Genomic DNA, 13,253 nt, shown 5'->3' with positions numbered 1-13,253 from the left:
ACCGGATGCCAAGACCTGAGGCTGCAATGGACTGGCCGAGTCAATCTTGCCAGAGTCAGTGTGCGCACCTGGCAGGGAGCCAGGGGCAAGGGCCTGTCTCCTGAGGCTGTCCTCTGCTCCAGTGGCACCCAGCCCAGGGCACAGGGGAGGGTTGTGCCGACACACACTGGCCGCAGCTCCTCTGGGGAGCCCATCAGCCAGTGCTGTGGCGCCATGGCCCTCGCCCCAACCCAGGGACGTCGTACACTGGGGATAGGAAAAAGGGCTGCTGGGACCCATAAGGACCCCCAGGGTGTCATCCTGAGAGAGGGGAGCCAGGCAAACTGCTCCTCCCCTGCCTCAGCTGGGCCCTCCAGCTCCACAACCCGCAGCTTCCCCTAGGCCCTGGCACTGCCCTGCGCCAGCCTCACACCTCTGCCCTCCCATCAGGAATCAGGCTGGCCCTGAGCCCGGCCTGCTCAGCCTGTGAGGTCTTCACCACATGGAAGTTGGGGGTCACGCTCCTGAGGGCACTGCTGAGGGGTTTTAGCCTGTGAAAGTGGCAGGGCCAGCAGGGCATGGGGGGCTGGGGTCACGCTCCCTGAGGTACCTAGTATCACAGAGCCCCTCCCGCAGTGGGACTCCTGCCCCAGGGTGAGGGGTCAGTGAGGGCAGCAGCAGGGCTGGGCTGGCCCAGGAGCAGGGTAGGGACTGGATGTTGAGTGGAGCGGGGGACAGGAGAGGGGACCCAGCGTCAGGGGCGTGAGGAGGAGTGTGGGCGGCATTATGGGGGGGAGAGCAGTTGGGAAGGAGGAGATGGGAGGCCTAAACCTGGGGGGCAGAGGGGAGCCCAGGGACCAGCAAAGGGGAGTGGGTGGGGGGAGGCACAGGGGATACACTAAGCTGCATTTGGTCTCCATCCCAAGCACTAGCTGCTCGACACAGGCCAGGACACGTGGTGCCCAGGGCAGCGGCTGCGCCCATCACTGCTGTGCTCCTGCCATACCAGGCTCAGGGAGCCAGTCCCCTGGGCACACTCAGGGTGGCGCGTGGCAGGATCTTGTGATGAGGCATTTGGGCAGCCTCCTGGCAGGAGCAGGGAGCTGCCAGGCTCCTGGGGAGCACGGCGCAGCTCTGGGCTCTTTGCCACACTGCCTCTGCCCCTGCCCATGGCACTCCCAGGGGCAGGGAAGAGGGTGCTATGCTGCCAGGGCAACTGGACAGGCAGGAGCCCCGCCTGCCATCCCAGCCTCCACCTAGCAGCCCTGGATTCCTCCCCATCGCCTCAGTGCACTGACCGGTTAGGAGTGAAACACCTGGGCACTGCATGTTCTCCTGGGCGCTGTTGCATGACAGAGGCCTGGGCACTGGGCTTTCTCCCTTCGGTGAGACTGTCGCTGCACAGATCAGTGCCGGCCCGTTTGTCAGCAGCTCTGTACTGACTTGCTCCTATTTTGCAGGTTTGCAGGCAGCACCCCCAGCGATTGTCCGGACCCTGCTGCTAAAGCCGTGTGTGACACTCCCTCACCCCGCACTGGCTCTGGGCCTGGGCCTGCAACAAGGAATCTCTGGGCCTAGCTATGCAGTCGAGGGCTGAATTGAAGGACCTGCTCTCTCCCTGGCTCCTTCCTTGCAGAATATAACATTGTGCAGGGGCTGCAGCCACAACAGGTTCCTTTGGGAAAGGTGCCTTTGGGTTTACCATGGCGCTCCACAGACCAGCAGCCCTGCCAGCAGCAGAGCACAGAGGCAGCACGATGGAAAAGAGCCACTGAAGCATTGGAACTGGAGCACCGTTACTACTGGAGACAGGGTCCGGGAGCTATTGGCAGTGGGAGCTGGACGGGGTTCTGAGCAATGGACGACTCACCAGAGTCATCAGCAGAGGAGCCTATGGAAGAGACAGCAGGGGAGCCAATCGCAGGGCCCGTGGAGGAGGCGCTCCCTTGCCTGACTCACGTCTACACACTGTATATTGGAAACCTGAACCCCAAGTACTGCGGAGGTTCTCTGCAGCATGCTGAAGGACATTCTGGGCACCGCCAGCCTCCCCCTGCAGCGGCACGACATAGAAGTGGTGAAGAAACCGAGACGGGCCTACGCCTTGGTGCAGGTGGCCACTGAGCTGAGCCTGGAGAGCGTCCTGAAGCAGCTCCAGGTTGCCTCAGACATGGAGCAACATCTCCTCAGGGAGCTAGTGATGAAAGGGAAAACCCTGGTGGTGGGGGAAGGCAGGAGAGCCTCGCCCAGTGCTAAGGAGTGCCAAGAGGTAGGCCCAGGCATTGAGCTGGGACAGGCACAATGCACTACACTAGCGGAGTGACAGCGAAGGCCCAGTGGGGCGGGCTGGACATGCTGCCTTTTGGTACTGAGATCACCAGGGCAGCAGGACAAGGGGGAACTCTCACCCAGGAGAACTAAGCCCCAGCAGCACTTCCATCCGAAGGCTGGGCGCTTCGTTACTCCCTCCTTCCAAGAGATGAGCCACCTCATCCCATGGGCTGGAGCAGTAGTGTGAGCTGCTAAGAAGCGGAATTTCACTGCCTGCAAGACTCCTGGCCCCCACGGTTTGCACTGCAGCAATGCCGCCTTCCTGGCTTGGCCCTGGAATGGGGAAGAGCTTCCCTGTTGACTCCAGCGCTGGGTTCCCTGGCCTCCCTCCTAACCACCATGTCCAGGAGATGCTCTGAGAGAGGACGTGCTGAGATACAGTGCAGGCAAGACAAAGAGTCCTTGTGGCACCTTAGAGACTAACATTTATTTGGGCAGAAGCTTTCGTGGGCTACATGAGGCCAATGTAATCAAGGTGGCCCATTTCAAACAGTTAACAAGAAGGTGTGAGTATCAGCAGGGGGAAATTGTCCAGCGACATTGAAGTGTCTCCCACTGGTTTTTGAATGTTATGATTCCTGATGTCAGATTTGTGTCAATTTATTCTTTTGCGTAGAGACTGTCCAGTTTGGCCAATGTACATGGCAGAGGGGCATTGCTGGCACATGATGGCATATAGCACATTGGTAGATGTGCAGGTGAATAAGCCCCGGATGGTGTGGCTGATGTGGTTAGGTCCTATGATGGTGTCCCTTGAATAGATATGCGGACAGAGTTGGTACTGGGGTTTGGTTGCAGGGTTTGGTTCCTGGGTTAGTGTTTTTGTTCTGTGGTGTATAGTTGCTGGTGAGTATTTGCTTCAGATTGGGGGCCAGTAGGAGAACACTTCAATCTCCCTGGACACTCAATAACAGACTTAAAAGTGGCAATTCTTCAACAACAAAACTTCAAAAACAGACTCCAAGAGAAACTGCAGAACTGGAATTAATTTGCAAACTGGACACCATCAAATTAGGCCTAAATAAAGACTGGGAGTGGATGGGTCACTACAAAAACTAATTCCCCCTGCTGATACTCCCACTTTCTTGTTAACTCTTTGAAATGGGTCACCTTGATTACACCGGCCTCATTAGTGCTACAAAAGTGATTTCCACCCCTTCTTGTCAACTGTTGAGAATTGCCTACTTCCACCTTAATTGAATTGGCTCGTTAGCTCTGATCCCCCACTTGGTAAGGCAACTCCCATCTCTTCATATGCTGTGTATTTATACCTCCCTACTGTATGTTCCACTGCATGCATCTGATGAAGTGGGTTTTAGCCCACGAAAGCTTATGCCCAAATAAATTTGTTAGTCTCTAAGGTGCCACAAGGACTCCTCGTTGTTTTTGCTGATACAGACTAACACGGCTACCACTCTGAAAGCAGCGCTCGAGGTCCTTGTGCCACATAATCCCTCTTAACCCCTGTTTGACGGCTTCAAAGGGACTGTGCTGGCCAGGGCTTGTGCTGCCCCCTGCCGGAGGGAGGGGGGTTCACCCCCTGTGCATAGACAGAGCCAGAGCTGCTGAGCTTTTTTTAATCACTAAGTTGTTACTACGTTAGCCTTGAGGAGCCAGCACAGCTAAGAGAGCAGCTGGAGTCCGTTCCGTCTTGTGCACCATCAACAGAACTTACAGATCTAGACTAACACGGCTACCCCTCTGACACTTGATCAACAGAACTGTTTGCCATGTTCCAGTCCGTTCGGCCTGGGCAAGTCCAGCCCAGGCCAGGGGCTGTGTGTCTCCTGGGGCTGGATTAGGAGACAATGAGGGTTGCCCCTGGGCTACCAAGGGTATAATTTGGCCCTGTGGAACCTTTCATACAGACGATAATGTGCAGGAAGGAAAGAGTCCAGCTCAGGGCCGGCTCCAGGTACCAGCCCAGCAAGTAGGTGCTTGGGGTGGCCAACGGTGAGGGGCGGCACATCCGGCTCTTTGGCGGCGGGTCTCTCGCTCCCTCTCGGAGCGAAGGACCAGCTGCCGAATTGCCGCCGAAGGCTGAAGCGGCGGCGGTAGAACTGCCACCGCAGATCACAATTGCGGCTTTTTTTTTTTTCCACTTGGGGCAGCAAAAACCCTGGAGCCAGCCCTGGTCCAGCTTGACTCTCAGATCCCAGGGGAATTGGCAAGAGCAGTTAAGTAACCAATGCATTAGAAAATGTGCTACCGGGAAGGACCCAGCAGTGTCCAGGGAGACAGGACTGTGTGATGTGGACTGACTGACACAACGGGCATCCCCCTTGATTTCAGGGCAGAATTTCATTGATTTTAAGGCGAGCAGGTACTAGTATGCTCATCCAGCCTGACTCCCTGCAGAACACAGGCCAGAGAATTTCACCCAGTGATTCCTGCATCCAGGACAGTAATTTGTAGTTCTGCTCTGAAGTGTGACTGAAAATGGCATCACGGGCTCCGTATTTGTTTTTCCTCCGTGACTCCAGCTCAGGCATGCTCAATCTACTGCTAAAAAGACGAGCTGTGTAACTGCCAGCGCTGCCAGGTCCCCCAGGACCTGGGAGTCAGGCTGGGCTCTTCCTTCTCACACATCAGCACCAGTTACAAAGACGCTGTATGGACCCCCCAGGCCTTCAATGGGTTTGCCCAGGGACAAGGGGGAGAATGAAGTAAACCGTTCTGTGGATGCTGCACAAGAAGGCATAGGCTCCAGCGCCCTCGTCTGTCACTGGGCTGCTCTGACAGGAGGAAAAGGCGCAGTAAGAAGTCGACAGCTCTGCTGGTGATTCTCACGGGGCAGATCTGAGTGTAGTCACTTGTTGCGGCAGGATTGCAATTAAATAAAAGGGCCCATGTGCTTTAAAGCCTGAATACTATTACGACTAGGGCCCTTGTGCTGTTGTTGGACTGGCTGCAGTCGTCCATGTCGCCCCCACTCTGCGCTGTCTGCCCCTGCGTACACGTGACCTTTAATCTTTCTGGCTCTGCACAGAGTGACACACAGATGAATGGTGCCAGCGCCCCAGACTCTCCCGTGCTGGAGCATTTGCAGTCTGGCAAGAGCAGGCTGTGGGGGTCCGAGGAAGCCCAGCCCAGCCCTTGTTGGAAGGGCCCCCCTCGAGCCCGGAAGCTGGTGGAGTGGCCGGCAGTGTTTCTTAGCGGCACCAGGTCAGACAGCGCCATCGTTCGGAGGGAGATCGTGGGCCAGGAGCGCTTGTTCTATGGCGCTTTCATGGGGAGCGAGACCAGGAACGTGGAGTTCAAGCGGGGTGGAGGGGAATATCTGAGTGGGACCCTCAAACACCACGTCCGGAAGTATGTGTGCGCCTTCCTCAACAGCGAAGGGGGCAGCCTCTTCGTGGGGGTGGAGGACAGCGGCTTCGTGCATGGGGTCAGGTGTGGGCACAAAGAGGAGGACCGCATCCGCCTGCTCATCGACTCCATTCTGAAAGGGTTCAAGCCGCAGGTGTTCCCCGATGCCTACACCCTGACCTTCATCCCTGTGGTCAAAGCAGAAGACACTGGCATCTTCCTGAAGGTGATCCGGCTAAGCGTTCATCTGCCCAGGCAGCAGGGGGAGCTGCTGCTTTATGAAACGGACCAGGGGGAAGTGTACCTGCGCCGGGACGGCAGCATCCAGGGACCACTCTCTGGGAGCGCCATCCAGGAGTGGTGCAGGCAGGTAACTGGCATGCAAGGGCCGCTAATACAGCAAGGCAGCAAACTGCTGCTAAATACAGGGTGAGCCTGAGCTGCAACCCGTGATGCTATTGCAGCCTGCCCTGCAGGGGGAACTGCAGCCCCCGTGCTGAAGGGCTCCGAGGTGAAATTCACCCCTGAACAGTGTCAGTGCAAGGCTGAATTTCACCCATCTGTGGCTCTGCTCTCAGCAACGGGCCCTAGGCAAAGCCATGGGGAGATGGTTTGATCCCCAGGCCCTGTCTGTCTGTCTGTCTACATACACGCCTTCCCTCCCTTGCTCTCTCTGTCAGTAGACTAGGTTATGTGGCTGGAAACATTTAATCACAGTGCCATCCAATACCCACTTTGTCCGTTCCTTGGATTTGTCCATGTTTGTTGTGTCTTTGGCCCTCACAGCACATATGTCATGTAAAGGACCTGCCTGGGCACAACCGTGGTTATTAACTAGCCCCAGCTAGGGTGAGCAGATAGCAACTATGAAAAATCGGGACAGAGTGTGGGGGGTAATAGGCACGTATATAAGAGAAATCCCCAAATATCGGGACTGTCCTTATAAAATCGGGACATTTGGTCACCCTAGCCCCAGCCAGCTAGCCCAGCTACATACACACATTGCTGATCTTCAAGGTCCTGGTGGTTTCTGAGACTGGAGACAGTGAGCTCTGCTAGAGGGCTCACAAACTATTTAAAGGGATGTCACCCAATTCCTAAACACCACAATTTCACAGAAGGGTTAGGAGCAAAAATACACACAGTGGAAAGTAATGTTGAGAATCCAAGAAACCAATGTTTAATGTAGCTCCAGAAAATGTAGCCATCTACCGAAGTGCCTAACACATTTTGCTTAGAAGTAATAATAAAATGATCACTCTTCATTTGGCAAAGTTGTCCATCAGTGAGTTCTGGTCTGGTGCCATTAATTGTGAGTGATAATGATCTTGAATTATTATAGTACAGTATTATTAATTTAACCTGTAAAATGTAACTATATATTCTAGTCTTTACTTGCCTATAGTACAGTTGCTTCCCTCACCGCTGAAATCCAGCCACCTCTGAGGTGAAATACGGCAGATTCGCTAAGGCCTAGGGTTGGATTATGGTTAGGGATCGGGCTGGTGTTAGGTTGACTGTAACTTTATGGTTAAGGCTCAGACTCAGTTTAGGTTTTGGCCTAAATTGCAGTTAGGGTTGGGGATATTTTACAGTAGGTGAGGTTACTGCTCTGCCTAGGCCTAGGGTTCAAGTTAGGCCCAATGTAGGGTTATTTCTCAGGTTAGGGCTAGGGCTAGCGCGTTACTGCTCTGTTATGGTAAACGTTAGGTTAGGGTTACTTCTCGGTCTAGATTTAGGATTAGGAGTATCTTTAGGGTTACTGCTTGGCCTACACCTGAGCCTGGTTTAAGAGTAGGCACAGATTAAGGTTAGGTTTAAGGTTATTGCTCGGCCTACGGCTATGCCTATGGCTAGGTTTGGGATTAGGATTTCTTTCCAGCCTATGTCTAGTTTTAGGGTTAGATTAGGGTGACTGCTCAGGGTAGAGGGAGCGGTACTGCTTGGCCTAGGTCTTGTGTTAGAGTTAGGTGTTGGTTTAGGTTAAAGTTAGGACTCGGTTAGGTTTAGAGTTAGGAATAGTGGTCACCCTACACCCAGCATTGGCATTAGGGTTAAATTTAAACCTAAATTAAAGTTATTGTTAGATTCAGCCTAAGCACTGGGTTAGGGTTACCTCAGCCTAGGTTTAGGGTTAGCATTAGGCCTAGTGCTAGGTTTAGGGTTACTGCTTGGTCTACCCCTAGGTGAGAGCAGGGGTTGGGGTTAGGGCTACTGCTGGCCCATATGCAGGAGGAGGGTTATTGCTGATTACAGGGAGGCACTAGCCCCCATTAAGTGGGCAGTCTGATATTTTGCTTTGGGTCCATGCCCTCCCTCTGCCTTTCTTTTTGTGCTGTCATGTTTAGTTGAAGGCTAGTATTTTTATCACATAGGGACTAATAAAACCAGTCACAGATGCACTGTTTGCACCCATACAGAAGGGAGGGCTGCCAGCTCTGCAAAAAGCAGTCCCTATCCTAGGCAGAAGTGGCTGGGTTTGTTTGTTTTTTCCTTCTTTCCTCAAAAGCTCTTGTAGGCTTGCTCCCTGCTTTTATAAGCGCTGGGGTAGAGGTTGGTTAACACTAACCCAAACCCAGCAAGTCACCTGCTAGAACTTCAGCTGTAATGAGCCTGCAGGGTAGCAGCTTCGCTCGCAGGTGTTCACCATGCAGTGACTGAGGCAAGGGCGTTAGGGCCAGATTCACAAGGGGGATGAGGCATTGCAATACTGTGCGTGACAGGGTTAACTTCTGGGTGCCCTGCCATCCAGTGGCATTCACAGCCCCCCCCGCCCCTCCCCTCCCCCCCATGCAGTGCATAGGAAGTGTCGGGCCTGAGAGGGCTTCGCAAAAGCCAGCACAGGATCTGCCTACGCTAGCCAGGAACGAAATGCTGAGGAAAGGGGCAAGGCTTAGGGCTCAGCTCCACAAATGTACTTAGGTGCCTAACTCCCCTTGGTCTGGGTCTGAGGCACCTGACAGGTGGGAGAGGGGGCGCCTGTCTCTGCAGAGGGTTCTCAGCCATAAACCCTCTCCTGGAGGTAGGTGCCTGAGCCAGGTCAGCCCTTTCTTGGGAAAAACAAGTGACCCCCCTCACAGCCACTAGCCCCATGGGTTGGGCACTGAGGTGGGAGAGTCAGGTTCATGTCCTCGCTCCAATGATCATTTATGAAGTTATACACAATCGAACAGCCTCAGTAGGGGAGAGAGACCCACCCCCCAATAGCCTAGTAATGAGGACTCTCACCTGGGTCCCAGGCAGCACAGGGATTCAAAGCTGACTCTCCCACGGCCCAGGTAGCCTGGGGGCCAGATGGATAGAGACACACACCTTTTGTGCAGGCTAGCCATGCTCACAGCAAACACCCAGAGCAGGCCCTGCATGCAAGCTAGGTGAGAAGTGCCCTGGGGATTAGGCATGACCTAGGGCTCAGAACAGCTCATCAGCTCGCTACCAGGAGAAACTGAAGGGTTAGATGGCAGCTGAATGGTAACTTTGGGAATGGCAGAGGTACCCAAATGCTGGACTTCAGCACCTAAAGAAGCAGTTAGGGACTTGAGTCCCTTTCTGAATCTAGCCTGTAAGTGCTGTGCCAGTGCCTCTCTCAGACAAATAGCGACTGTGCTCTTGTACATCCTCAGAAATGGACAGGAGAAGTGAGGAAGCTGGAAGAGCGGATAGAGAGTTTGATGAAGGAGAAGGAGAGCCTGCAGCAACAAATCAACCAGCAGCGGAGCCAGAATCCCAACTCTAGATTCTGCACCATCCTGTGAGTCACAACAGAGCAGGAGCAGCGCTACCGGAGCCAGGGGGAAAAGTAGTAAGGAAAAGAAGTCAGTTTGTGTATATTTGTATAGATTTTGAAAGTAAATTCATTCCAATACAGAGCACTGGACTCAAGGGTAAGGCCTGCCTTGTTCACCTCTTGGCAGCATGCCGCCCTGCAGCTGATGGCTGTAACACAGCGTATTTGTTGGGAGTTTGACTCCAGCTCTGACTAGTTGGAGTTCATGCCACTTGGGAACCTGTGCATCACTGATCACTCTGACCATGAAGTTACAAAACCCCCAAGACTATGAACAGTATTTCCCTTGTGAATTCAGGTGGAAACTGAGACAGTCTAAGTCCAGGGGAGAAATGTTTTCAAATCTGGCTACTTAATTCAGCCAACTAAGGAAGCCTTGAGCACCCAGAGATAGTGAGTTGGCACGTGTGCGTTTCTCATCCAAACTGGCAACTGCATGCAGATGTGGTTGCCCCATCTCAAGAAAGATGTATTGGAAAAGGTTCAGAAAAAGGCAACAAATATTATTAGGGGTATGGAACCGCTTTCATATGAGGAGCAATGAATAAGACTGGGACTTTTCAGCTTGGAAAAGAGATGACGGGGGTGGATATGATAGAGGTCTATAAAATCATGACTGGTGTGGAGAAAGTAAATAAGGAAGTGTTATTTACTCCTTCTCATAACACATGAAGTAGGGGTCACCAAATGAAATTAATAGGCAGCAGGTTTAAACCAAGCAAAAGGAAGTATTTCTTCACACAGTGCACAATCAACCTGTGGAACTCCTTGCCAGAGGCTGTTGTGAAGGCCAAGACTAGGGTCAAACAAGAACTAGATAAATTCATGGAGGATAGGTCCATCAGTGGCTATTGGCCAGGATGGGTAGGGATGGTGTCCCTAGCCTGTTTCCCAGAAGCTGAGAATGGGTGGCAGGGGATGGATCACTTGATGATTCCCTGTTCTGTTCATTCCCTCTGGGGCTCCTGGCCCTGACCTCTGTCAAAAGACAGAATACTGGGCTAGATGGACCTTTGGTCTGATCCAGCATGGCTATACTTACTGTGCAGCCACTCCAGCATAAGTAATGATTTTGTGTAGGAAGTAAGGCCAGGCTGGTTTTGAGTCTGGTGGGAGCTAGGTCGAGCTTTTCCTTCTATTTGTAATTTAAATAAGAAAGGTAGTGCTTTTCTTGCAGCACCCTCTACTCCCTTCCTAAGCATCTTGTGAAGGGCATCAATTATCCATGCCCTGCCGGGCAAATCTCATTGCCTCCCAGGTGGCTTTACACTGGAAGAGGGCAGGACATTTAAGGGGGGGCACATGGTAATGGGTATTATCATAAAGCAGGTCTATGATTAGTATTTAGAAGTACCCCTGCTTTCTGAATATTTATTCTAGCGCCTTGGGAGCTCAGCGATGCTCAGTGGCTTAACCCAACCTTCGCACTGCCACTGTAGCCTTGGACATATTTAGGTTTGGGAACTGAGCCTTCTGGAATGCTCCATAAACAGGGGGCCTTGGCCTAAAAATCAGTCAGAGCAACTATCATAGTTCCCTGCCCAACTGAAGGGAATTAGAGACATGCCATGCTGAAGGGCACGTCAACCTACAAACTTTTGCCCATGCAAGTTATGTTGGCATAAAGTCCTAGGTGTATACTTGGTGCCTTGCACGAGTGCTGTGCATACTCCCCAGGAGCACTTGTGTCAAAGCACAGTGCAATGGGTAGGTATGCCAGGGTGCAACATGCTCGTATCCGTCTTTTGGGAAGTGTTGGCCACGTATGGTGGGACAGAAACAAATCACACGGGGACACAAGCAGACAGCACAGCTGCTTCTGGCGGCCTGATCGTTTACTGCAATGGTGCCTGCTGCGGTTATCGCTGAGGGGCGTGGGAAAACCTCCTGCTGCGGAGGAAGCAATAAGGCTGCCATCCCTAGAAACCTCCGGGAGAGGATTGCTAAGTACCTCCATGAATGTTTTATTGAACTCTCTCAGGAGGAATCAAGGGACAGCTCTATGTACCTAAAGAATCTAATCTGCATGGCTTCCCCTGCCTAACTGTACAGGGGAACGAAAAGCAGATAATGCTACTTCTCTGCATACTGCTACACTTTTTGGTACAAGTAAATTAGTGAAAAGGCAACAGCTGTGTCCTGCTAAGTTGGCGGCATAGTCACTATAATGGACAATAAATTTACATACTTATCTGAGGAAGGAAGCTTGCCCATGCTCAACTGCTAGGACTGCAGTAGAGTCTCCAACAAGCCATGACTCTCAGCATAGCTGGAGCCCCTGCTTTCATGTCCCTCATCCTCCTCCTCTTCTCTCCTCGCTGTTCACACAAGGGGCATGTGACTCAGGCTCCTTGGAGGTATCCACAGTGGTGTACAGGCTGACAGAGGTCTCTGCCAAGTATGGCACACAAGTCTGCTGCTTGGCACTGGACTGACTGCTGGCCTCCTGATATGCCTGTTGTATTTCCTTTGTTTTCATGTGACACTGCTGCTAATCTATGTCACACCCCTTCTCCTGCATCACCCATGCAACCTGTCCAGATGTCTATTGCTGGTCTGGAGCTTTCCCCAAAGAGCCTCTTCTCCCCACAGGCCCAGGAGATCCAACAGCTCCTGCCTACTCCAAGCTGGAGTGCATTTGGAGCGTGTAGTTGGCTGAGAGCCAACACCAGAGAGCTGCTAAGTGTGCTCACCAAGCTAGATAATCAGGAAAAAACATTTCAAAAATGTGTGGGGCTTTAAAGGATTGGAGTTTTCTGGTCTCCCTGCCCCTTGTGACTAGAAAGGTCAGCATAAGGCATTCTAGGACAGTTGTTGGAGGACTGTTAGGGTTGACATTGTTAATGCAGTGTTTACTTTGATGCTGCATCAACCTCAGTACAGCAATCAGGGTTCAATGGCGCTCAGGGACGTGGTATCATTACATCTGCAGAAAGGGGTGCTTACATCAGTGGAAGACTAATTTAAGCATATGCAAGACAGTTTATGTCAATCTAACTTTGTAGGCCTAAGAGAAGGGAAAGTACAAATAGGTTGAAGGTCATGCTGACAAGGAAAATAACAGCTGGTAGCTACATGGAGGACAGCAGTTTCACACTGTCATCAGTCAAGTACTGAAGCTTTGCATATTAGTATGTGAAAGGAGAAAAGATTGAGGTCATATGATCAATGCTGTCCCCAAAGTGCTAGGCACCCACAAGTCCCTCCCCCAAATCTGCCGCTGTGATCTCATGCAGTGAGCAGGAAGCCCAGGCCAGAGAGAAGCAGGGTGGATGGTCCAGGGCAGTACCCTTCCCTCTGACACAACTCCAGCAGGGGGCTAAGTAGTACATTGTCCAATGTTCATGAGACAAAACAAAACTGGTCCACTTCACAACTGGGAGATCAGAGGTGCTCTTTGTAACTGGTGAAGTTAAACAACATGGCGTTTTGCTGCACTACAAAAGCTGAATGATACGGTTATCACTAGCTACTTTCAGCCCAGCTGCAGCTATGGAGAAAGCAAGAGCGTTCCAGTATTGGAGCATCTTATGCATGGAGTCTACTAAAAAGGGAAACTGACCAGAAAAGTCCAACCCTCATCAGGAAAACTCATTGCCCTGAGAACCAGGCCCTAGTCCCTGATTCCAGTGACAACTCCTGTTGATTTGAACTGGGACCAGAGTTAGGTTCTCAGCACTCAAGGGGTGCAGCACAAAGATAAGCCAGGCTGAGGTAGATGAGACTGGCCATGCAATGGGAAGAAGAATAAAGGCAAAGATAGGGGAAATCCAAAACAAAAAGAATCATGAGGGCAGAGAAGTGTTGATTCCAGTATTTGGGACCTGCTGATAACGATGGTGCACTT

At 52.2% G+C, this 13,253-nt stretch overlaps 1 protein-coding gene across 1 annotated transcript in view; it reads left to right on the top strand.

Moving 5' to 3' along the window:
* Positions 1–13,253, top strand: part of LOC120389101 (schlafen-like protein 1) — a 44,440-nt gene that overhangs the window by 20,706 nt on the left and 10,481 nt on the right. The window contains 4 exon segments of the mRNA XM_039511341.1: positions 1,440–1,976; positions 1,978–2,248; positions 5,300–5,989; positions 9,243–9,421. Of these exon segments, the coding sequence (XP_039367275.1) occupies positions 1,837–1,976; positions 1,978–2,248; positions 5,300–5,989; positions 9,243–9,374 (1,233 nt within the window). The 5' untranslated portion in view covers positions 1,440–1,836 and the 3' untranslated portion in view covers positions 9,375–9,421.

Source organism: Mauremys reevesii, linkage group 23, assembly GCF_016161935.1.
Source record: "Mauremys reevesii isolate NIE-2019 linkage group 23, ASM1616193v1, whole genome shotgun sequence".
NCBI classification, from domain to species: domain Eukaryota; kingdom Metazoa; phylum Chordata; order Testudines; family Geoemydidae; genus Mauremys; species Mauremys reevesii.
This window is presented reverse-complemented; position numbering and strand designations above follow the sequence as displayed.